This window comes from Leptidea sinapis, chromosome Z (genome assembly GCF_905404315.1).
Source record: "Leptidea sinapis chromosome Z, ilLepSina1.1, whole genome shotgun sequence".
NCBI classification, from domain to species: Eukaryota; Metazoa; Arthropoda; class Insecta; order Lepidoptera; family Pieridae; genus Leptidea; species Leptidea sinapis.
In genome coordinates, this window is record NC_066312.1 from 21883420 (window position 1) to 21911039 (window position 27620).

At 33.2% G+C, this 27620-nt stretch overlaps 1 protein-coding gene across 1 annotated transcript; it reads right to left on the reverse strand.

Moving 5' to 3' along the window:
• Positions 1–1029: 1029 nt before the first annotated feature.
• LOC126978508 (uncharacterized) lies at positions 1030–6664 on the reverse strand. The gene is made up of 3 exons (XM_050827350.1): positions 6610–6664; positions 5524–5582; positions 1030–2533 (listed from the first exon to the last, which is right to left on the reverse strand). The coding sequence occupies exons 1-3, from the start codon at positions 6625–6627 to the stop codon at positions 1411–1413; spliced, it is 1200 nt and encodes a 399-aa protein (XP_050683307.1). The 5' UTR covers positions 6628–6664; the 3' UTR covers positions 1030–1410.
• Positions 6665–27620: the final 20956 nt, after the last annotated feature.

Consider the following 27620-nt stretch of genomic DNA (forward strand, 5'->3'; position numbering starts at 1 on the left):
TTAGGAGTCCATCGCGGACAAACAAGGTGTCAAGTAATTTATATATATTAAGAGCTATATACTATAGATATTATACGTTACATATGTAACTTATTCTATTTGGTACTGGCAACATCAGAAAGGAAGATTTAAACTCATATAAATAAGTTGATCAGACCTGGGAAAAACTCATATTCTCAGAGACTTGAACATATCTTTGTTTTTTTTTATGAAAATAAGGGACAAGACGAGCAGGACGTTCAGCTGAAGGTAATTGATACGCCCTGCCCATTACAAAGCAGTGCCGCTGAGGATTCTTGAAAAACCCCAAAAATTCTGAATGGCACTACACGTAGTTGTAGTGCCATTCGAATTTTCGCTACCTTGAGACATAAGATGTTAAGTCTCATTTGCCCAGTAATTTCACTAGCAACGGCACCCTTCAGACCGAAACACAGTAATGCCTACACATTACTGCTTCACGGCAGAAATAGGCGATAGACTGGTCGTGTCTAGATATTTTCAATTCGTTTTCACCCCAAAAAGGTCGAATTTACTGCAAATCGTTGGAGCCTTTTCTTAGATACGCATAATACAGTTACTAAATTTATATGTATGTACAAGATATATATTGCTCGTATCAACATATATAAGAGGAACTGAGTGATGAGCCTCTACTCTTTTTTTTATAAAAATTGGAAAAAATATGTCTTCCCAAAAATCGCCTGGAATTCATTTCATTCAAAATCTTAGAGGCGATTCCGAGATTCGCAAAATATATATACAAGAAATGCCCATGTGTGACTTTATGTTTCAAGTATATAACATGTGATTATGTACTCGATCAAAATTATAAAATCACTGAAAATATCATGATTAAAGATCAGAAAAGAGATAAAGAACATATCTATTCGCATACTAAGCAATTATATTCAAAGTACATTTACAAAAAAAATATTCGCGAGCACATTTTGAAATAAGTCTGATTAGATTTGTTCCAAAGAACTGTGTAGCATGATTAAAATACATATAATTTCAATAAAACTACAATTTAAATTAATATAATATAATTAAGTCTTTCAAACATAACAATAACTTATATCTATACCTATTTACAACATCATTTTTGTGTACAGTTCTAATTTGCAGCCCATTCCAGAATCTCATTTGGGTGCCTCGTTTTTTTATATGCGTTCAGTGGGTGCTCTGTATTCCAAAACATTAAGTTCTAGATTACTTTAGTGGGTATCTTCAGGCGACATTATCTTAGTCAATTGGCAATTTTTGCTTTATTCTTGTAAATCTTTACACATACTGACATTTTTTATCGTTCGATTGTGCTCTACAAACCAAATGAGTTGACTGTACTTTAATACTGGATTCATTTCACTGTGGAATTGTCATTGACGCAGTTTAATCAAAACAGGTTTCCTATTTTCTATGATATGGCCCGCCGCCATGACCGGCACCTATTGCATTCGTGTAACTATCACCATGACCGCCAAAGTCTGAATGACCACCTACACTGTAACTATCTGCCTGGCCACCTATACTATAACTATCTCCATGAGCATTTCCAGTATCCGAGCCGGAGTGACCCCCATTAAAACCTCCATGACCACCCAGAGCACCAGCGCTATAACTGTCATGACCACCATGGCCAAAAGATCCGCTAAAGCCTCCGTGGCTGGCGTGACCAAGGCCTCCTAGACCACCAGAGCTATCATGATGTTGTATAGCGACTGTATGACCAGAACTGTGACCGGAATATCCACCAGAGCCATGACCATGGCCTCCATAGCCACCGATATCCAAACTGCCACCTCCGAAGCCACTACCATGACTATCGTAGCCACCACCTAAGCTTCCTTGACCTTCAAAACCACCATGTCCACCCCCGAAACTGCCGTGAGATAGACCATCATCATGGCTGCTATAACCTCCTCCAAAACCACCTCCATGACCTCCTCCTATACCACCAAGACCTTCGCCGATTCCGCCATGCCCTCCTCCAAACCCACCATGTCCTCCGCCAATATCGATTTGCCCACCTCCAAATCCACCATGTCCTCCCCCGATATCATCATGACCACCTCCTATTCCACCATGCCCACCTCCAATATCGATATGACCTCCACCATAGCCACCGTGACCTCCATCATATCCGCCATGCCCACCTCCAATATCGATATGACCTCCGCCAAATCCACCGTGACCTGCATCATATCCTCCATGTCCCCCTCCAATATCACCATGCCCCCCTCCTATGTCACCGTGGCCTCCCCCAATTCCACCATGCCCTAATGTGTATCCATGATCGCCTCCAAAATCATGACCATGGCCAATATCGTGACCTCCCAAGTCAGCACCATGTCCGCCTCCGAATCCTCCATGTCCACCTATATCACCCCCAAATCCTCCGCCGTAACCGCCATGGCTTCCTTTGAGGTGGTCAATGAATCCTCCGTGGAGATGTTCGGTGAATCCACCACCGCCGTGATGTTCACTCCCATGAGATGAATGATGATCAGGAATATGTACTCGGATATGAATACTGTAACAATGAGATGTCCATGTTATTATCATAGATATGTTAATTCCAAGAAGGTTCAGTTAATTTAGGTTTACCCGGCTACAACTAGTGAAGAACCCAAACGATTTAGGTAAACTGCGAAAATTTAAGTTTTATTAACTATTTATTCTCATTACAAAGTATTATTTAATATTATATTGTTATTACACCTAATGACGTTGCTTGAAAGGCTAAGTAGGCTCATATAAAACTGGAGCTAAGCCCAGCCAGTGTTGATAGTTCTAGATATATACAGATAGTTTACAAGTAGATGTCGAATACAAAATGAAGTTGAATTATTTTATCGTATTTAACCCAAAGAGGTTCTTGGGTAATACTCGTTGTAGCCAGGTAAGCCTAAGTTTACTTAACCTTGTGTGAAGTGTGATGACCCCAAGACAGAGGTGAAATCTTCATGAAATACACCTTTTTTGTATTATTATTTAGTTTATAAATGTTTACACATAGTTATAAATTACTCCGGTAAATTTTAAATGTAAATATGACTGATCGCGCACCCTACGCACTTTGCAACAACAAGTTACTTAGCCGTACGTGGCCGCTCATTCTCATTCAATACTTATAAAAAACTAGCTGACCCGGCAAACGTTGTTTTGCCATATAAATTGTATTGATCTTTTGCTTGCTAGTTGATAAGAGATGGCGCTAGTTGTATTCATTAGTAACAATCTCACTTCTTTTATATTTTGTATAATTCACAGCTTATTTGTTATTCTGGTGTGTAAGCTACATTATTGTAAAGTTTCATCAAAATCTATTCAGTAGATTTTGCGTTAAAGAAGTTCAAACATACATCCAGACATACAAACTTTCATATTTATAATATTAGTAGGTTACAGCTACAGAAGTTTTCACTTCAGAAATAATTTTTTCTAATCCCAATGGTACGGAATCCTTCGTGTTCGAGTCCGACTCGCACTTGGCTGGTTGTTGATTACTCTTCGCGCGGAAATCTTATTGTGATTCTAAAAAAACAACACAACAGATAGATCACAATGGTATACAGTGAAACTAATGGTGAAACAATGCGATTTCACCATTTAACTTACACAAGACGATCGGTGAGAACTTCGCTAGTTACAAGTCCAAGTTCAATATTAACTATTTAACAAGACACTGAATAACTAAGAATCTCTTAAATCGATCCGAAAAATTCCAATGTAGTAATTGAGAATATTATAAATCTAAACTAATATTATTATTATATGAATGAGAAAAGATTATTGAATGTTTTAATAAATAAACTCAAATACAATTTAGCCGCTTTAAAAATATTTCACCTTTAGAAAGCTACATTATATATACCAGCGAGTAACAGGGCTTTTTGGTGTTAAAAAATTTGCGAAAATTGTAAAAGTAGCACAGGGTATCAAAAATGCTCTTCGATTAAATTCTGCCCACGCCAAGCCAGTCCGGGGCCCCTTATCTTTACACATTACACGCAAATACGACTATGAGATTTCATATTATGGTTTTACTTATTAAAAGTTTTAAACTACGATGATACAGAAAAACTTATAAATGTACTAAACTAAAAAACAACAATTAAAATTATTAGACCACCGTTATCAATTGTCTTTTCTTACTAAGCACACACAAACACATACACACACATCCATACACACACGTGAATTTCTTTTATTTTTATTTTGAACTAAGATAGGGGTAGAAACTGGACCTCACGACACAGGGAATCCTAGTGTGAGGCCAGAATACTTGTAAAAGTAAATTTTACTTTGTACCAATGTATACTTTGTAACAGATATTTTTATAACAACTATGTAACTAATATTGTACCCTAATAAATTATTCTTATCCTTCTTACTTATGTGGAGAAAAAAGGAGAAAACAAAAAAAAAATATTTAATGTAGTATTAATTAATTCATTACAACCTCACTGACAATATAATATATGTGATAAAATTATGTAAGCTATGCAATTTATGTACATTTATATTTTTTGCATCTTATGTTCTAGATGTTTTCTAGATATTATAAGAGAAAAAGGTTGATGGCAACTTACAATAAAAGATAATGAATCCTGCTTTATAAAATTAACGCATTCGTTTGTTAAAATTGGTACCTATTACAATTGTGACCGGATGGAGTCACAGAGCAAAAACTATCTTAAACACAATGGCTCTGTCTTCCTGGTATTGTCCACTAATACTGCTAAGTTTATTGGAATTAATGATTACAATAAATTATGTTGGCTTCGTTCGCTGTTGATCCGTGTGTCGGTATTGTTTTTGTATTCTCTTGTCACACGTTATAAACCGAACATAATCCTACTTCGAGTTTATCGATGGTATCAAATAAATTCTTTTCTTACCTAAAAAGGCCGATGACAAGAGTGGCTATAACGACGGATAACCACGGGGAGTCGGTTTTTCACTAACCATCATTTGAGCCTATTTTAACTTTCCCCCTCTTACGCAAAAAGTATCTGAGTATCATAAAAAATGAATGAAGGTGATAACTTTCTTTTATTTGATACAAAGTGACAAGATCAACCATATTCCCCATACTAGAGTTATACGCCCATGAAAACCTAATACAGTGAGGAGCTTCACGATTGCATTCGTCACCTGGTAAGCGTAGCGTAATGAGATCATATCGAAAAATTACTATGCTTAATCCTAAGACTTAAAGATGAAATTATGTTGGATATTTACACGCTCAAACTCATCCCATACATCCAATGCACGCGGAGATACAATATATCTCCTTAATATTAGAAGACGCACAAAGCAGATTTATATGGACATAGTAATATGGACCATGAGTGACTTAAAAAAGCGTGTACATCTATCTAATTAGCTGGCAACTCCTGTGATTCCTCCACTGTTGCTAGGGAGTTTAGGCGGGGTGATCACTTAGGGTCAATTAACAGGTGACTCGTACTATATTTGTCATATCATCTTATCCCATAAAAAAAAACATTGACTTACTGTTCGCTTCCAAATGTTGCAGAGCAGATACCAACGCTTGCCAAGAATATACAGCTGAACTGAAACAATATAATTATATAATAACTCCCTTAAGCTTGCTTACGCCTTTGAAAACGAAAGTGGTCGAAGCAACATGAGATACATTAACCGTTAACACAGATGACGTAAGCGAATTTCTCATGGAACATAAAATGAGTTATGTAGGTACTATTATGCGTAATTAGCTTAATGCTCTTTTGTCCTTCGTCGGAATTCGGTGGAGAGTCCGGTACAAAAAGAATGATAATAAGAGGTAAAACCTTATACGCTGGTAATAAGTCATACATCTACAGTATTAAAAAAACATAATTGAGTTGATAGCACACGTAAGTGATAGGACTATATAATATACTACCAGGCTTCATGAAAAAGATGTATATGTACTATAATCCGAATAGGTACTAGAAAAAAAAACTCCAGCTAATCCTACGCCTGTTTCTTCGGGCCTGGAAAGGGATTTATGAGATTCAAATAATTTAATGACAAATAGTTGATATTGATTGCAAGACACGCGAATTACGCGATCACAATTTTTTCTGCAAAAACCCAAGAATAAATGTTTATTATAGCTATTATTATATTCAACTGTCATTAGCTATCAAGTCAGATACTAAAAGATGAAACTTTGAATTACTATTATTTAATTTGGAAACTACTTTATTAATATTTTCTTAACGTAGTTTATAATGACAAATATACTTAATAAATCTTAATACACATCTCTCTAAATATATTGAAGACGATTAAAATAAAAATTTGTTTTCAAAATCATCACAGAATCAATAATCCACGTATATGGTTATAATCAACGTTTATAATAATATTTAATAATGTGTGTTTGATCTCATCAATGGCATGCCGATTCTTTAGCCCTGCCTTATTCCCCAATAATAATAATAATGTTTATTCTATTTACAAAAAAAGAATATTCTTAGCTTTGTTTTAAATGCAAAACTGACTTTGAAAGCAACTTTAGATAAAGTAATTATTGAAATCCAGTTGTAAGATTCTATAATTTCCTGTTTTATCAATAGGAAAATTACTCACGGCGAAATAGGAAGCCATGTTGTGTAGTAGCTTTCCTCGCCTTCTGTTCACAACGTTCTATACAGTTTGAGAAGTATTCGCGAGCCGAGAGACTTTTATAATGCAGTGAATGTTCACCCCTCTAGCGTAACAAAAATTGATCTGAACTTGGAATATAGTTATTAAAAGAAATCTTAGGAACAGTGTGAGAACTTTTAGCTTATGTAAATTATTGCGGGTCATAGAAATTTAAATATCAGCATATCTGATTTGCCTATTAAGACCAATATAAAACTCACTAACTTACGAAGATATGCATTTACAGCATTACTAATAATTACGCCGACTGCATATTATCTTGTGTAAAGAAGTAACTTTTTGGTACCTAGTTCCTTTACTAAAATTGTCATAATTTACAAGTATGCAGCATATTGAGTTTTCATTTTATTTGTATTTAGATAGATATATAGATATACACTTTATTAAATACCATACAGACGTAAAATTAAAAATTTATAATAAATGTCTGAAGCTAATTACAGCCGTAGGAATCCAATGTGTGGTCGTATCGATTGGAGCGATCTCTTCCAGACAACCCAAAAGAGATAATGGATACAATAAGTTATTAAAAAAGGTGTGTTGATTTAATACATACATACTTACGTTAAATCTAAGAAATACAAATGTAAATTAATTAATTAACTAGCTGACCCAGCAAACGTTGTATTGCCGATATTAAAATCGCGATACAAAAGTATCTGTTGGTCGTAGATGGGTGAAAATTTGAAGTTGTATGTATTTTATAATGCGTTGTATGTAATTCATAATCAAACAAATTTAAAAAAAAATGCCAAAAAAGTTAAAAAAATAAATTTGGCGTGGACCACCCTTAACATTTAGGGGGATGAAAAATAGATGTTGTCCAATTCTCAGACCTACCCAAGCACTCAAAATGCACTCAAAATTTCGGTGAATGAGAATCGGTCAAGCCGTTTCGAAGGAGTTTAACTACAAACACCGCGACATCAGAATTTTATATATTAGATAATGTATTACACTTACATTAATAAATATATAATAATATACTATATTATAAATACAATAATTTCAATTGATGATGGTGTAAGTACTGAAAGTTAACTAAATAATATCTGACATTTGAAGTAGTGGTTGGAAAGCATCATTGTATAAGAATTTATTCCATAATTTTACTCCAGTTACAGCAATAGACTTCTCATAAAATGAATTACTATGAGGATGACAGTGTAAGATGAGATTGTAGGCAGATCTAATAGATTTAGTAAAGGTATCTTTTAGATATGAAGGAGACAAAATATGAAATAGAATATGTTACAGCATATTTACACAAACATATCCTACATATGTTTAATTTATAATGGAGGAAAGCCTACCATTAGGCAGATTTTTATTGCGACTGTGTTACTGACAGACCTCACTTGAGCATCGAGCATGTATATTTTGTACTCAATAGGGTAACAAATACTTATTTCTTCGTACTGCTATACCTCTCTCATTTTATCTGTTCCTGTTTGGATAACTCAGTCATATCACCAACAAATAATATTTCTTAGTGCGCCAAAAGAAGTATTCACTTCAAAATGTTAGTAAAAATAATACGCGCTATTGTATAAAGGATTTTTAAACGGACCGCGTTCAAAAATCCTTATAAAATAATGATCAATATCTAATTATTCCGCATAAGGCAAATCAAAAAGCTGAAAAGTTATAAATTTATTTTTAATTTACTATTTACCACCTCTTCTTGTGTGTCTCTTCTCATTCTTGAGCTTGAATGAGAAGTGACAAGAAACTCATTTCCACTCTTTTGACATAATATTGCAACAGAAATACTCAAAAGTCATGAGCTATACGATTAAGTTGAAAACTTGCGCCTCTGTCTCCACAAGAGAGATCGCTTCATAAAGACTTAGCGGGTACTTGCCCAAAGCCAGCCTCAGTTACCTTTTTTTTTATTGTCAACTAACTCTTTTTATGAGCCCAGGCAAAAATGATGGGATAGAGGTGGTGAATGCTCATGCGTACCAACGCAGGATACGTGAGACTCACAAGAGCTTACGTACATACCCACTAAACACCACCTGAGGCTGAAGCAAATGTGTTTAAGTGGGCATGACGAACCTGTCACAAGAACAATTTATAATATTGTTTACCATAATACAGCTCATACAAGCTTATACGACTTTTGTGGTTGTTTAACCGTTCAAGCCAGTTTTTATTACTGTGGTAAGCACGGTAACCAGTAATAATGAGGTAAAGTAACCACGACAGTGGTAGAAGTAAAAACCTTTTCAAATTCGTCAGAAGAATTTTAAGGGTAAGTTTTTTAAAGTGAAACTTTTATTACAACGTCTTAAACTTTTTCGTCTGTGTGTTGCATGTCGCGTGACGGTCGGGCGGCGCCTATAGTTCGCAGCAGCTGACCGTGTAGTGTATAGATTATTACTCATTTGTGCCACCTAAATTATTGTTAAGTATTATGTATGTCGTACTCTCCCTGATTAAAAATGTCGATTTAAAAGTATTGGGAATCAGTCACCCCATGTAAACTGTATATCTATATATACACTAGCTGACCCGGCACACGTTGTTTTGCCATATAAAGTATAATTCACGCGATAGTTTTATAAGTAATAAAATATTGCCTATATTATAGCCTGTACATCATTTTGTTCTATTGTCAATAGTTTTTGCAGCGCACGCAAAAATAGGTTTTCGATTTTACACCTTGTGTTACAAAATAGCAATTTTATTACGGATCCCTAATTTTGAAAAAAAAACATAGCCTATAGCCTTCCTCGATAAATGGATTACCCAACACTGAAAGAATCATTCAAATCGGACCAGTAGTACCAGAGATTAGCGCGTTCAAACAAACAAACAAACACTGCAGCTTTATAATATTAGTATAGATGAAAAAGAATTAAAAGTATTCAAAAGTATTCAAATTTCATCATTTTTAATCCTTTTCAATCAATATTTTTAAACAGGGCTAAGACACAGAGTTCAATTAAAATATTAGATGGAGACTTAGTCTACTTTTATTATTTCCCATTATCGTTCCAATTTTCCAAGTATAAAATTAAGATTGATAAAGTGATTTTTATACACATACTTAATGGAATATTATTCCAAATAATTTTAGTTAAATGTCTTAATGTGAAAAAAGTTTCACTTTTACCGTGGTTTCATAAAACCACACAATCCTTTTTTTAAATTATAATAGAAGCAAAAAGGTTTGGAGCTCACGTATCAGGAAGTTAATCTTCAATCCGCGATACCAGAGGTCAAGAGATGCGGTGGCGGCTTTTATGAGGGTACTTTGGTGTAAGAGTGAAGGTGCCCAGTCATTTTAAGTTCTAGTAAATATTAACATGTTGTTATTTGACCACTGTGGTCACAATGAAGATTATTAATTATTGTATGATCACGAGAAAGTAAAGAATTTGTAAAACTAATATGTAAGCAAGTTACTTGGAAGTAATTCTAATTCACAAAACGCTGTAAATGTTTATTCAAATATAATATTCACATAAAAAAACGACAGCGGAGTTATAATAATAGGATTCCCTTTATGATGATCCCGGCGAGGATAGGAAGATCAAACCTGTGATTGTGAAATAATTTCTAATAAAAAGTTTAAATCAACTTATTTTACACATATGATGTTAGGAATAAAGAAAATGATATAGTGTAGAACATTTAATCTAAAGTTTATAAGAGTTTCCAAGGGAGTGGTGTACATCGTGGCAGGAAGCAGCAAATTATGATAAATGTAGCCTTTCATTTGTGCAATTTTCATCAAGATTAATCTTGATAAATAATAATAATATTTAAATAAAGATTGTGCCAGTCAGTTGTAAACGTAATGATCACTTAGAAAAAATATGTAAAACTAAATTTAAATGATAGCTAAAGCCTTAAGATTATGTTGTACAGATGGTGGTAGTATGTAGAGATAAATAAATAAATGTGGACGAACGTCTGTTATATCACTAAATTAATACGAATCAGACAGAAACTAAAACAATGACGAGATATTTATGTGAAGAATAACTAATGCATAATTAATTTACTTGTTATATAAAAGTCTGCACATCTTTAAATTGAGAAACTGACTCACATCAAAATTAAATATGAATATCATGTTATAACTTTGAAGTAGCGGAATTTTTTCGTGTGATGAATAATTATGATACAACTGGAGTAGCATGGTTAGTGCTGTCACGCTCAAATATATGATAAGTAAATAATAGTATGAACATATTAATATATTTACTTTACAGAAATATTTTATGAATATACTCTATTACACAATTAACTTTTGAACATTCATGAATAAATAAATAAGCCTTTATTCAGACAAATACTTAACATTTGCATGCACAATTAGTATTTTAATTTGATCGATTATTTAAAATATTTAAAACAAAAGTATTAACAAAGAGTAGAGTTGGATACTTACAGTATTAATTGTGTTATGTTCTACAGCTACAAAAACAAAAAAACTACAGCTTTTTTGTATGAAAGAAGGTCCAATTAATACCTGATTTTGTATTCTGTTTTCTTTACAATGAACTAAGACGACGCTTCATTGTGTGTCTTCTATCGCATTTATCACGGGGAGTGTTCCAAAGAGCTGTTTGACCTGATTACTGCCGTTGAATTCCACCTTCGCACGACACGCCACAAATTAGGATGAAATGAGCTTCCTTGTGCGTTGTTTGCGGGACAATACGATATGGGTACCTAAAAAAAGCGCTTACACCTTCCTTAAAGGCAGGCAACGCTTCTGTGATAACTCTGGTGTTGCGTACTGCGTTTGTTCTCCTTTTCCATAAACAAGAGCGGAGAAATAACAAAAGCGTTGCCAGCCGTTTATAAAAAGGCAAACCCGTGTCGAATAGTCCTTGAAACACCGCGCAAGAAAATTATTGTTATAGTTGAATGTGTGTGGAAGAAATTTTCTTGTAAACCACATTGTGGAAAAAGTTTAGATACACACAAGCGATGCTAACAATGAAATTTGTTGATAAGATATACAAATATTATAATAGTTTTATTGGTCTCATTTTATTAATCATTTTAACAATGGGAGGCTTCTTTCCACAGTATGCTCACTGGTAAGGGACGACAGCGCCGCCTTTTTATGTACCGTGGAGTAATAAATGATACGCAAATTTTATTGTTTTTCGTCTTCAAGGGCGCCGTAACTAGTGATATTACTGGGTTAATAAAACTCAACCTTATATCTCAATGTTAGGGCTGTAATTGCGATGCCGAACTGATCTCTTACCATCAGGTGACGTCTCATAGCCGAAGCACATGATCAAATTTGGTACGGCCGAAACATCGCGCTGTCCATCGCACCAATTATTATTATTACCGTCCTGACCGTACCAAGTACGACGCCGGACCGAATGGTGCGAGGCGCCCACCGGACCAACTAAATCCGGCCATGTCATAGGCCGGACTCCATGTCCGGCCAAAACAAATCGCGCACAGAGGCCGAAGCGTTGAAGCTGCATCTGCATTGTTGCTCGGTTCATCCCGCCACTTTGCGAGACATCGAACTTAGGCTTTGGAAAACCAAAAAATATTCATTTTCTTACATTTTATGTTCCAAAACTAGGAGAAATAAAATAATAGTAGCGTAATGGATAGATTTTTATTTCGAACATTGAGAAGCGTCTACGTCTTTTACGTTTAGATTGTAGATAAGTAAGATATATTCCTCCACTGTTGCCAGGGAGTTTAGGCGGAGTGATCACTTAGGGTCAATTAACAGGTGACTCGTACTATGTTTGTCATCTTGTCATCTTGGTAGATAAGTAAGATATAAAGAGGTATATATTTTGTTACTAATAAGGTAGGCAGAGTTAACAATCAATAAGTTGATTACTCACATCCTCTCTTTGACGACTGTGTGTATTTGGGTCCCGAAACAGTAGTCGAGGGGTATTTATAATAATAATTCAATAATAAATTTGTATCATGCTCACGTAATTACCTTCCCATACCCTTCTTTATGTACCTACAAAAATTTCATGTCACGTTTTTTGTCCGCGTTGATGTCTAAAACTACTGAAACTGATTTTAAGATAATTTTGCACATTGTGCAGTTTGATTCAAAGTGAGAGATTGGATGGTTTTAATTTCGATTTGTATCGCTTAATATTTTTTAATTTTAAATTTTATTTTTGTACGAATAAATCAGATATGCAAAACAGAAAAGCGAATAAGAAATTTGTACGTCTTTGATGTTGGTCTACCTGTAAAATACCAGCACCGTATTTTAAGAGACTTTTAATCACAGCTATTATTAGAATTACCTTAAGCTATTAAAAAAAAAAGTTGATTCACGTGAAAAATATAATGAATTTGAAAATAATTTTTCCCAATCGATTGGGTTAGTTGTTGCATAAACGTTTGGAAAACTAAACAAGGTCGTTCATTATCAAATAAAGTGTCAAAAAATTCTCTATGTATTTGAGATCTTTATGGAGATATGTATATTATTGTAAGAAGATAAAATTGTCAAATTCTTAGACTATGTGTGTCTACGAAACAAACATTCACATTTATAATATAAGGATACGCAATCTTTCTCAAGTGGCCTAAAGTCGATTTGAGTGTACTTTAAAATAGCTTGTATTGGTTATTTCATACAAGCTATATTCAACTACACTTACTTACTACTTCATATGACCTGCAAGATTTGAAAGTAATTTTTAAAATAAATAAAATCTTCACGTAACACAGTTTTAATAAGGTTTGTAGACTATCATTTACTAAAGATGTTTCATTATATAACGCTCTAGTAGAGGTTTTGTGGCTTGCTTGTAACCACAAGTTGATATAACTGATATTTAATTGATATTATATAATAATATGATATATTGTTTTTTTTTTACTTTTTTGTATGTTGGATCAGCTGAGTTGACACACTTTTTACACAAATTATCTTGCCCCAAGTTAAGCATATATAGCCTGTGTTATGGGTTACAAGACAATGATATATTTAATACAATATAATTACTCAAACATACATTTATTCATATAAACATACATATTAAATTCTCGTGTCACAATGTTCGTTCCCGTACTCCTCCGAAACGGCTTGACCGATTCTCATGAAATTTTGTGAGCATATTGAGTAGGTCTGAGAATCGGCCAACATCTATTTTTCATACCCCTAAATGTTAAGATGGTCCACACGATTTTTTTTTTAATTTTTTGACATATTTTTTAAATTTGTTTGATTATGAGTCAGCATTAAAAAATACATACAACTTCAAATTTTCACCCATCTCCGATCAACAGTTACTTTTGTATCGCGATTTTAATATCGGCAATACAACGTTTGCTGGGTCAGCTAGTATTCATATAAACATATATAAATACATTTAAACATCCATGACCCGGAAACAAACATCTATATTCATCATATCATTTATATGATGAATATAGAAGTTTGTTTCCTTGCACCTACCGGGATTCGAACCCGGGACCTCTAGCTTAGTAGGTAGGATCACTAACCACTCGGCTATACAGGTTGCTGGATGCACAACTTTTTCCCTTTTTAATTAATTCATCCGTGCTGCACTGATACTTCTATAACGTTCAAAATGCCTTTGGAGAAAAAGTGAATTCTGATGGAAATTTAAATTCTTCCAGTAATTCCATTTTTTAATTATATATTTTTGCGATGAAATGGGTACTTACTAGTTTGACTCTGATATACTTACTTAGCTGGACTTTGAGGATAAGTGCCATCTCGTTACACGGGCGCAGAATATCCTTCTAGTTATAACAAGGGCTGTGCTATCGGATTTTTTATATCTGGCCGAATTCGGTGTATTGCAATGTGTAATTTTGCAAAGCATAGAGCAAATCTCAATATTATTATTAGTAGGTGCAAACATTTATATGATGATTATGTGTGTTTGTTTCCGAGTCATCGATGTCTATATGTATTTATTTATGTTTAAGTACGTATATTGTATTAAATGCACACATATACATTATCTATCTAACTTATGTAAAAGTGTGTCTATCTAATTATTATTTATCTATTTTATTATTCAGAATATCTTTTGTAATAGTATTTGCTTTGATAAACACGAATACATTTTAATTTTTTTTTTATGAAAATAAGGCACGAGACGAGCAGGAAGTTCAGCTGATGGTAATTGATACGCTCTACCCATTACAATACAGTGCCGCTCAGGATTCTTGAAAAGTCCAAATACTCTGAGCGGCCCTACATTTGCGCTCGTCACCTTGATGCATAAGATATTAAGTCTCATTTGCCCAGTAATTTCACTAGCTACGGCGTCCATCAGACCAAAACAAAGTAATGTTTATACATTACTGCATCTCGGCAGAAATAGCCGCCGTTGTGGTACCCATAATCTTACCGGCTTCCTGTGCAAAGGAGCCTCCCACTCTCCCCAATAATGAGAACGCGTGCTTAACTGTATATGTTCTTTTATATAGGTAGTTAGATGTTTGCGTAAAAGTTATGAATATTTTTTAATATTTAAATGGACGTTCTCGACGCCTGTGTAGGTCAACTTTTTTACGAGTAAATCTTTAAACTACTATCAACTATTCATATACGATTACTCCATGGTTATATACTTTGATCCTTTTTATGCCTGACTTTATATAAGTACAGTACACTGTTGAAAACATTTTATTCAAATATAATTGACGACCCACATAGCCGAATGGTTAGTGACCCTGACTACTAAGCTAGAGGTCCCGGGTTCGAATCCCGGTAGGTGCATTCATTTATATGATGAATATGAATGTTTGTTTCCGAGTCAAGGTTGTTTATATGTATTTATGTATGTTTAAGTAAGTATATTGTTTAAATATATATATATATATATATATCGTTGTCTTGTACCCGTAGTACAGGCTATGCCTAGTTTGGGGCAAGAATTTGTGTAAAAGTGTGTCAAAAAAATATATATATATTAAAAAAAATAAAAACTATTGATAGTCAATTGATTTAGCTAAGTGCTGATTATTTTTTTGTGTTGCTGAATATTGATTCAAGAAGTTACGATTTTAAATTGATACTTATTCACGTAGAAAACATAGAGTGTAACAAGGAATAAATCCACCACCGGACGTTACGTCAAAATGACGTCTGGCATTCCACAATCAAAGTTTTAAATCCACAATTGAAGCGTGGAATAAATTACCTGGTGCAGTTTTCTCGAATCAATAAGGACTTTCAAGCTTAGAGTATACTCGAGTAGAACTTAAGTTGGTTAAGTAGGTTTGTAAGTTGGTAGGTAGTAAGGGCGGTTGCTTCTTCATCCTTACCACTTCCCATCATCTGAGCCCTCTTATAGGTACGTATATAAAAAATAAATCTCTTTTCATGGATAGCGTGGTTCTCGAGAAAGGTACATTTTTGTGTACATTAACGATATTTATTAGAGGTGTCGCTTTCGGAAAAAAATAAGCCGTCTGGGAACTTTCAACGAAAACGCTGTCTAAACCTTTTCTAATAGGTATAAATAAAGTAGGGTTCAATTTTGTACCTCATATAGAGGTCTACAGAAAAGACCGCGATGTCATATGTCTATCTCTTAAGGATCATAAACTATATCCATTATAATGCTTTAAAAAATTGGCAATTATAAAGCAATAATGTAAAAGCTGCTTACACAAATACGATATTAACTCTTATCATTTTATTACTACAAAATATTATAAAATCATTCAGAATTATGTTTTTTGTTTCATTTTAACTCATTAAGTTTGATTACACATTTCCAATGGTTTTAGACTACATTATTCCCGAATATTTACATCATTTGCCAGGCGAGACTTTGAAGGAATTCAAATACTTTTATTTTACAACTGATCTGTATTGAGTTTATTAAATTTGTTGTATTTTATTGGGACCGAGGGAATGTATGAATTTTGTTTTAAATTTTGTATAATTTTTGCGTCTATGCATAATCTTTTATATATAAGCTAAGTATTTGAATCTTGCGTTGTATTTATGATTTTTAGATGGGTTCACACTGCGCAATTAACCCCCATTTTTCTGTACGCCACACTCATACCGGAAAAGTGCATCGCTGGATCACTTGAAATTGGCAGATACTTGAATGAACAGAAATGAATGCTTTAGAGGTCATTGGCAATAGAAGATTCTATTTGTATTTGAGGTCACTTTAAATGAACTTAGCAATATAATAAACAAAACGTATAGCCTGGAGTTCTCATAATATAAATACAAGTATATCTATATACAAACATAACTGGAGAGGCTATTGCGCGATACATTCACTTTTTCGGAAGGCTTCCGGCGTTATGCAACGAAGCAACGCGGTGATTATAAAATTATTTAATTAATAACTGATGTAATAAATATGTCTAGCTGGAAGTATGTGACTTAACAAATATAATTTGATTTGCGGCTACCGTTGTATATCGATATCTTTTTATCCGTCCGAAAGATAGCTCTTTTTCGCTCTTTTATCAAATCATACTTTTACGTCGCATACGTACGTCAAACTTAAAGTTTTGCGTAACTTAAAAAAACAACATGTTATAACGAAAATATTATGTTTATTGCTTTTCAAAATACTTTCCTTTACATTTTATACATTTTTTCAAACCGATCATTTTTTTATCAACGTTTCTCGCCTGCCTCACTTTTGTTGGCCTGTTCTCATTTTCAAATACCCATTCACAAGATTGCTGTTTTTTTTCGGGTTCAAAGCAATAAATCCACGTTTCGTCTCCAATGACAATGTTATAAACAGCATTAGAATGTCCGTGGTCGTACTTCATTAGCATCTGCGAGCCCGCTTCTGCTCCGCTGTCAGTTCATGAGGGATCCAAAGACAACAAAATTTCCGAACTTTCAATTCTTCGTGTAAAATTTTCTGAGTTTGGCTCAACCCAATCCCCAATAGTCCTGGAATTGTCTCAAAGGTAATGAATTGTCTCATAGGTAATCCGCGGGTTTACTTCAATTAGCCGCTTAACAGTAGCCACATTATTTTCGTTGACGGCAGTTGAAGGCCGCCTTTCACGAAATTTGTCATGTTAAGAAACCTGACCTTTCTCATATTCAGCAAACCATCGCCTCACTGTGCTCAAGCAAGGTGCTTCTCTCCCAAAAGCATTTTGAAGACGAGCGGCACAGTCTTGCGGAGAGAAAGAGAACTTTTAAAATCATCGCTCTAAAATCTTTTCGACTTAGTTCCATTTTCGTTGCGTACGTAGAACTGTTGTATATACCATATACCCGATATCTAGTTTTTTTTATACTGTCGTGCTTAAAATCAGAGAGGAAAAAGTTATAACCTCATTTATGTTTATTTAAATGTAAAAACTTGTATAATTATGTGCAGTTTGGTCCAACTAAATTATGTAATCATGACCAACTTGTTCACATCTTTACACAAACAATGAATTGAAGCTCCAAAGATTGATGCATCCAATAAAGAATAATTTATAACCATATAGTTTATTTTTTATGTTTTTATAAAATATTTAACACGCTTTTAACTTTAACAACGTGTATACCTGAGTGGTTAGCGATCCTATCTACTAAGCTCCCGGGTTCGAATCCCGGTAGGTGCAAGCATTTATATGATGAATATAGATGTTTGTTTCCGAGTCATGGATGTTTAAATGTATTTATGTATGTTTAAGTAAGTATATTGTATTAAATATATCATTGTCTTGTAACCCATAACACAGGCTATATATTATGCTTAACTTGGGGCAAGATAAATTGTGTAAAAAGTGTGTCAATATTATTATTATTATACCGTAGATATATATTGAATGCAGTGCCTTACAAACTAATCTGTTATCTATATAACATCCATTGTAAAATATTATATTTGATTTAAAAGAGCTGCCGTTGAGTTTCTTGTATCAATGTTCTTCCTGTTGTTATGGTATATTCAGTAATTTAAATGAAATATTTATAGTGACGACTTAAAAGATATATATACTTAGGCGAAATATAGCTAGCTTTTTTTAAAGGAAAAAATTATTCTTTATTTTCAAGATTCTCGGAATGTTGTAAAACGGGTTTGGGAATATTTTTGGAATCAAAGTTGGCTTTATATACGCGATTAATATACATTTGAAACTCAATCGTCACTATTTTTATTGGACAGGACAACGTCAGTCGGGTCTACTAATAACAGTAATGCCCCCTATTACGCGATTTTAATGCCCCCATAACACCGGCACATCGCTATATAACCAGGGGATTTCCCGCATACATATTTCTGAACTGTGACATTTGCAATGATTTGTACATTTTATAATTAGCTTCGTGTACCTTTGCACATGTGTGAAATGCGTTATAACAATGGTAATTTTTTTTTCATTTGTATATTATAAATTTTAATAAAATAGTAAAAATTAGGCAAACAATTGGAAGTACTTGTTTCTAATTTTGATTAACTATTTTTATTCTTATTACGATTTACGAGGTGATAAAAACGTTATACGGGAATTTACTATATCGCGTATTCATATAACCCGTAACCACTCTACTGGTATTATATGACGTAGATTACTGGTATATCGTATTCAAGAACGTCGAGCTAAGAAACGACTAGGAAGATGATTCGGTACTCGTCTTAGCTCGGGTGTAATTGGCATGCGGTGCGAGTGGGGGCGAGAGCAAGCGTCAAGCAGGCAGTGAGATATACCTACGATTGTAACGTTTGTAAATAATTATGATAATGTGAGTATTATGTATTACTTTGCAAATTAGTAGAAAAGAATTTTGTATTTCGTATTATTAGCCTTGCCTTGTTGAAGTTTGCACCACTGGCTTAATCACACACCCTTGTTAGGGTTCTGTGCCTCAAAAGAAAAAATGGAACCCTTATTGGATCACTTATTTGTCCATCTGTCCGACTGTGTGTCTGCCAATAACCTTTATATCGAGAACGCGGGAGGTATCGAGTTTAAATTCAAATAATAAACACATCTCTTTAAGCTGTGTAAAAAAGTCTACAATACATCTAAATTAACGTAAAAAAAGATACTTACATTTGAGACTCTCAAGGGAATCAAAATTTATAGGGTATTTTCCGTTGACCTAGAACTATGAAATTTGGTAAGTAATACCGTCTTAATCTACAAGTCAACGTTCAAGTACAAAATCTGAAAACTATACATTTGTAAGTATCATAAAAAAATCATAGGGAAGCCTCATTGGTCGACTTGCAATTGTCCGCTTGGTTTGTAAAATTTGTTACCATCTCCGGGACCAACTTGAAAAAAAAAATCGTTTAAACATTAAATCGCAGATATTTTCATATCAGCTAATAACGAAATCGCCTATTATAGATAACTTCTGATAGCGAGGTACGTTGCCGCTACCGCAGGGGATGATTAAAAAGAAAATATGAAACTTAATTTTTACATATTGCTGACCTAGTTTCAAATTAATTAGTAAATTCTGCATGATTGAAGTAGATATTTCTCAAATTTGAAGAACGAAGATATGTACTTTAAAATTCCTTTTTTTTTCATAAAATATCTATTAGAAAATTAGTTACTTTTGCCTTTCAAGGATTGCTTTAATGTTTATAGGAAATTGTAACTAAGATAGTGAAAACGAGAATTTACTAGAGCAATAAGGAAGTACTTAATTCCTAAGCTATATTTTACATAAACTTGATCAATGTGCCTACACGATAGTCATTTTATATAGTCTTAAGCCATTCGTATCATAAGAAACATCCAATACAGGTTTTAATCGACTCCCTACAGACACGAGCGTCTCTGTAGGTATATCTATATCAGTTCAATAAAGATCAATATAGGTATAACAACTGCCCTAAATACTTATAAAATATATAAAATTACTAATACTAGTAATTTAATATATTTTTTATTTCATAAATTCAACTACCTGGATGTTATACAGTACTTCTGAACTATGTTGTGTGTAAGTGTATTTCAAAACGAAAAAATGGAACCATTGGTGGAAGTAAGTCTCTTTCCCCACTAAAACATAAATGTAAGATTGTATCGCTATCCATAACACAATTGTTCCCGTTAACTTTTCTAAAACTACCTACAAATGCTTTATAGTTCTGTAGTAAGTGCATTTAGAGATATCACCGCCGTGAATGCTACATTTTAATATTTAGTGGAAATGCTATTTAAAATCTTATAAATGATGATGTTCAGTTTTAAGTAAATTATATTTGTTAAAGTCGAGGCATATTCAGGAGCTGCTGAATCGCCAAATGCTGAATCCTGGTCTAGAAGTGATTTTGTGAAGCTTGGTGAATTAAACAATAAATCACATCACTTATTGAAAGTCAAAAACTATCACGCATTCGAAATAGTATGCCTCAGACCTGAGAAGAAAGGACGCAAGAAACTTAACAGGCTTCTTTTTTTTTACCACAAAAATATTGTGACAGTGTTATATGGTACAATAAATATATATTATTATTTATAATAAACTGAGGACGGTCGCTCCATTTCCAATCTGTGAATCATTAAGAAAGTCATTTATGTTATTGTTACCTTTACGTCACAAACTTTTTTTGAATTTCGTAACACATTAGTTTTGAACATTTTCTGGGATCTTGTTGTAAAACCCCAATACATCGCCCCGCAACAGACTTACTAACACGACTTTGCCGAGTAGTAGGCATTATAAGCTTTTGTTTGTTCTTGGTCTCAGGTTAGGTTCGAGTTTATCGCATATTCACTTATTTGCCTGTGTACCTAGTATACATTCATAACATTATCCAGAATATATTTTTGAGAGCCAACAGTTAAGGTATTTATTGCTTTAAGTTTTGCTCTCAATGATTATTTGGGATATAGGTAATAAATAGCGTGAAAGGCCCTTTTCTGCAGTACAAAGATGGTATTAATAACAGCAGCATTGCCCTAAAGCAATATAATACTGTGAAAAGAACTAAACTAGTCGCACCGTAGGTACCTATGTCAGTTAATTGTCTAAACTTTTTAACCGCGTATTCTACAGAACTAAATCTATTAGCCAATCCTTCAACATGGGTAGTAGTAATATTGTTACTATAACATTAAAAATAATCGAAGCTCTTACCGTCATATTACAGTTACTTGAAAAGGATTCTAATTGCATGATACATTAAACTTGGTGCAATATATTAAGTAAGTAGTACACCTAGGAATGAAATACAAAATATCTCAATTTAACAATACTTCCTATCCTCAGATTTTTTTCCTTATAACATATAAGTCGGTCAGTATTTGTTTAGGTATAAATTTACTCTTTTATAATGCACACCTATACCACCATAAGCGAAGCGTTAAGGTAGTCCTCCACTCTGGACATGTCTAAAAATGCAATTTACTTGAAACTGTTATTGATAATTTTATTTATATCGTATTTACAGGTGTGTACATTGCATTATCAATTATTCTGTTTAACATACTAAATAATAACATTGAGAATAATCCCTTCTGGACGTCCGTGTGTCTGTGTTTATGGATCGGCGAATGTGGTAAGGAAATTGTACGAAAAATTATCATACTGTTATAGTTTTATTGAAGAGATGGAATTTTTATGGCAGTGTAAACCGCTTCGTAACGTAACGCGTTACGGCGCCAGTCTGTCTGGTTTCCCTTTCTCTCACGCATACGGCAGCGGTAGGCAGGCTCGTCCTCTCTCACTCTGACCAATTGTTACTTTTATAGGATTAAATAATTACACTAATAATGTACTTACATACACAAAATTCTAATGCACCTACATATTCAAGAATTGTAACTAAGAATAAAATATATTTTATAATTAATAAAATACTTTAAGTATCTAAATAATTTAGCTAACTAGAGAAATCAAATTAAAAATTTCAGTAGTTCAACTAAGATTCGTTGTCATCATTTCTGTCAGGTGCCCCAGAGTCTCACTTTTTTTTTATTTAGAACCAAATTGTGGATTGTAATAATTGAATAGTAAAACTACCTATTTGTTAATAGAATCATTGTTTTAAGCTATTGCATAGCTTGTATCGCGGGCCTTGAGCGTGGAGTCCGAATCCAGAAATTCCGTAACGAAAATAACCTAACACTTACTTACTAGATGTATATAGATATTTCGTCACGGTTATTGCAGTTGCCGTGGAACAGCGGTTATCACGTATGCTTTTTTGTGCAGAAGGTCCCAGGTTCAAGCCTGGGGTACGTCTTGATTTTTTTTAATTTCTTTTTATTATCTCGTTTTTTTAATTTTTATTATTATGACTAGCATTTTTATTTAGTTTCACCTGACCCGTTGTCTGTCTGTAATCAAATCTTGCAAGTTCAATTTTTCTCTCTTCCCGTTTGCTTTTTTTAAAATTAATTTTATTAAAAAAAAACTGCATAAATAAATAATTATAATTGCATAAGTTGATAAAAATGCTATGCAATAGCTTTACCGCGGCAGTCCCCGTGTGCCACACGTCTTTTTTTTATAAACACGGGTGTGCAGTTGTATTGCGTAGAATACAAAGTAGAAAGTGTTTACGAGAAGAGGGAAATGTACTCTGGACCAGTTCAACACTTGGTCGACAACTCCTCGGGCCATAACAAGAGCGATTTTATCTCTTATTACCTTTATGCCTTTGGTTCTAGAAAACATAAAGTTGTGAGGTAGAAATACTACATCGATATACAAGATGAAAGATAGAAACTTAAATAACATAATGATATACATAATAATAGTGGGTGTTTGAAATCCACAAACAAGTCACATCAAAATTAAATCGTAAAAAACTTTTAATTACTGTTTAATGTTGGGCTTATTATAAATTGTGTGCCAACTTAGTTGTTCAGATAATATTAATGGTATACAATTTATTAACAAAAAGAATTACTAGATATAACAATATTATATTTATAGCAATCATATATCGTGAACTTATAATGTCAAGTAATATCAAGAAAAAACAAATTTTAGATCGCCATTTATATAAATATCAATGTATATATAGGTACTAGATACTCATTAATGTATACATTCATTTTAATAATACATATTATTATACACACGCTATAATAAATACTCCAAGATTTTAAAATAAAACTAATTTCATAAGGTTTTTTATTGCACATTTCATGCCCTCTGATAATTATCTATAACAAAAAAGAGCTTGAGTGGCCGCCACTTTTTTATACTTCAGCTTGGTTACATAACTTTATATCATACATGAGTAGGTGTTTCACAAAACTTGATAAATTTTGCTTAGGTCAATGATTATACAAGAAAACGGAGATGCCCCTTTTGGTATTTACTTACTTACTCTGACTTCTAAGCCGTAGAATTACTAGTGTCTGTTCGACGTTGCATATTTTTTAAAACTATAATTCTTAATTTTCTAAACTATATTTCCTACTATGTACCTACTATTTTTTTTTGTATACTAAACAAAATATTTTATAATTAATATATAGAACTGTAATTATTCCGTTTTACGCACGGCCTTATGCATCATGGTATTTATATTCTAACTCAATCTAACCTACTTTAAGTTTTTGGGAATAAAAGTGTGCGTACTAATGTAACATAACACCAATAAATAATTTTAATACGATTATGATACAGGCTTATTTATTTTACAACTTACATTAATTGAAATTTGATTGTGGATGAGCTACAAGAGACTTATGGTAGTATGATACAAATGGTCAAGTTGACTAGCTAAAGTCGAATTCAGGTATCGATGTGCGCGTGCATCGTAAATATTCACGCTGATAATTTTTCCCTAACATTCCAAAAGAAGTATAACTTCGAAAATTGAGTTACTCTTTATCTTTACTCTTATCTTGATTATTTGCATACATACAGTCATACATTTGCATACAGTCATACGAACAATTATTAAAAAAATACAAAAATAATATACCCTGACAAATATATATAATTGATATACTTTTCCAGCGCCAGTGTCCGTAAAAATAGTGACTGCAAATCATAGATCTGCAAATTAAAAGCACAGTTTGTCACGGATATAGAGTTATTATTATCTATTAAATTATTATATTGTCGCTTGAAGCACAATTGACAGATGTAAATGAAGTGTTATGTTATGGTCACTTCATTCATATTTTTGTTAATATACCTACTAACGTGCATGTTTACACCTATTTACAAAATAAAAACAATGTGTTCAATTAAAACACATGGATTACGTAAACATCAGTACGATATGGTCACAGCACATCAGACCAGCGTTTCCTAATCCATTAACAGAATCTATAATCCGTCTTGTATTGCTGTTGGGCATTATTGGAATGCATATCAACTTTCAACCACAATGTTATATAACCCAAGATGATATTTTGAGTAACGAGTACAGAAGACCCCGACGCGAATCATGTGTATCTGTACGTTCTATGGTTATAATCATTTTAGTAATACCGTTCACAATTATTGTCTTTCTACCAATAAGTATGGACGGGAATTACACAGAAGCAATAAATGCACTGCAAGGATGGAGCTTAGCCCTGTTGCTGAATGGTTTTTTCACTGAAATGCTCAAAATTACAACAAGCCGGCCTCGACCAGACTTTTTCTATCGTTGTTTTCCAAATGGCATAGTAACTGTTGGATTATCATGTACTGGAAATCCTGAGGAGATAATAGAAGGAAGAAAATCCTTTCCGAGCGGGCATAGTAGTTTTTCATTTTGTTCTCTTGGATTTTTAAGCATATGGTCACGGGGAGAATATCGAGATGTTGTTAATCAATATTGGAGTTTACCGATGGTGATTGCAGGGCTAATCGCAGTAAGTAGGTGTTACGATAATCACCATCACTGGCAAGATGTGGTGGCTGGTGCCACCATCGGTTTACTGTGTTCTTATATTTGTTATATTATTTATTGTAAACTTAGAAATCATTAAGAGTATATTGTTCTTTTTATTTGATTTTTGCCTTTATTAAATTTTATATAACACGATTCGGCACTTTTCTTTCGGAATCTGAGATTTATCTCAGATAACCATAATAATATCTTTCTTAAATAGATTGTTTCAAAGGCGTCATTCAATGCTTGTTTTACAAGGACCTAATATTTCCCGCGACTATGTCCGACGCCGTCCGGATGAACGACACTCTTGCTCTCTTGACGCCTCACGGCACTCGACCCCATTACGGATTTAAACGAAAATTTAATAATTAATACCTCAAGACTCAGCTGTATATCGGTCACGTCGTCACTCGTAAGAACGCTTTATTTTTAACCGTCGTAAAAAAATGAGGAGGTTCTCAATTCGTCGGTATGTTTTTTTTTTTTATGTTTGTTACCTCAAAACTTTCGACGGTTCACCCAAAACCGATTTTGATAATTCTTTTTTTATTTGAAAGCTGGTGCTTCCCGTGTGGTCCCATTGTAATTTGGTCCAGGTCTGACAGTGACATCCATGAGAAAACCATAAAAGTCTTAACTTTGCTATACATACGTAAGCAAAGTGGATGATAAATTTACGAATAACTCAATATCGCGCCACCCGAATTTGATGATTCTTTTTTCATTGGAAAGGATATACTTCAAAGATAGTTTGGTTTGGTTCTGATTACGGAATCCATGACACAGTACGGAACTCTTCAATTCTTAGGAGCAAATTATCGATACTCGGCCAAATCTTTTTTATGCTATCCGGATATTTAAGTCATCTACCATAACATAGTTATGGTCAAGTAATTGTCGTAGTCGAATATAATGATCAATCTCCTTAACGACTTACAGTAAGGGTGCGATCTGTGGCAGAATTTCTAACTGTCTGTAAACAAATTGCAATTTCACTTACGTTCATTGCTGCATTAAAAAATTTAGTATATCTACACATATTTAGACAAATTGTTAGCGTACTTCAAATTCAATAAAAATCATAAAATAAAAAAAAATAACAAAAACACAACCGACTTCAAAAACACTGCACTAAAAAGTACAAAAATATTATATAAGATTCCAAAAATAACAATAATCGTAACTAGAATTAGGTTAATTAATTAGATTGTATAAAAATACGCAATTATTTTTATACTTTTTAGTGCACATTATATCTATTGTTTTGGAATAGTGTTATTGAAGTCGGTTGATTTTGTTAAAAAAATTATCATCAATTTGGTTTTGATGAAAGAGAGTAGCTTCTATAACTACAGTAGCTAGAGGAAAACAACAAACATAGAAACTTCAAAAAAATATTTTATGAACTTTTACTTATTTATCAATACTTCCAGTTATTATTGTTTGAAAATCTTTAATATGTAATTGCGAAAATTCTACGATTTTATTTTAATTGGAAAACGGATATATTAAAGGAAAAATTTTAATTGAAAATTAAAAAGCAACGATGGCTTGTTGTGTAATTCAGTTTTCCATTTATTTGCGTTACAATTATTCGCAAAAACTACGTTTAAGAAATCGACTTTAAAAACTGAAAAGTATAACTCTTATGCAAACCTTTACCTTTACTTTTAATATTCATAAAATACTATTATTTTAATGATAAGCTATTGATAGGTTTTATGTCGGTGCCAAGCCCTAAACAAAATAAAACTTAATATTATAAACGAGCTTAGGTACTTACTGTAATTATTAAGGATGTCAGGCCGCGTTTTGTTCTAGACGAAGCTATCCCGCTCAAAGTCACGCGTGGCGAGTGTAGGTACCTACTATTACATATGTAGCAAATACAAATAATAGTATTTATTAATATTAAAGGTAAAGGTTTGCATACGAGATGTTTTAAATTAAATTTTTAATTATTTTATACTTTTCAGTTTTTGAAGTCTTTTTTTTAACGTAGTTTTATTTATTTATTTCATTTAAGTGCCATTTAATAATAATATGTAACAAACAAATGAAAATTCTTAATAAAGCCATACACAAAAAACAATTATATCATCCACGTAAACAAAAATTTTCATAAAAAATGTTCATAAAATAAAAACTACTGGGCCAAACTATGTAAAAAAATTACCA

What these genes read in the sequence shown, in the direction of transcription:
- LOC126978508 (XM_050827350.1), bottom strand. An exon ending in GCAACATTTGGAAGCGAACA is followed by an intron (nt 2,534 to 5,523) that starts GTAAGTCAATGT and finishes TCATTGTTACAG; the next exon opens with TATTCATATCCGAGTACATA.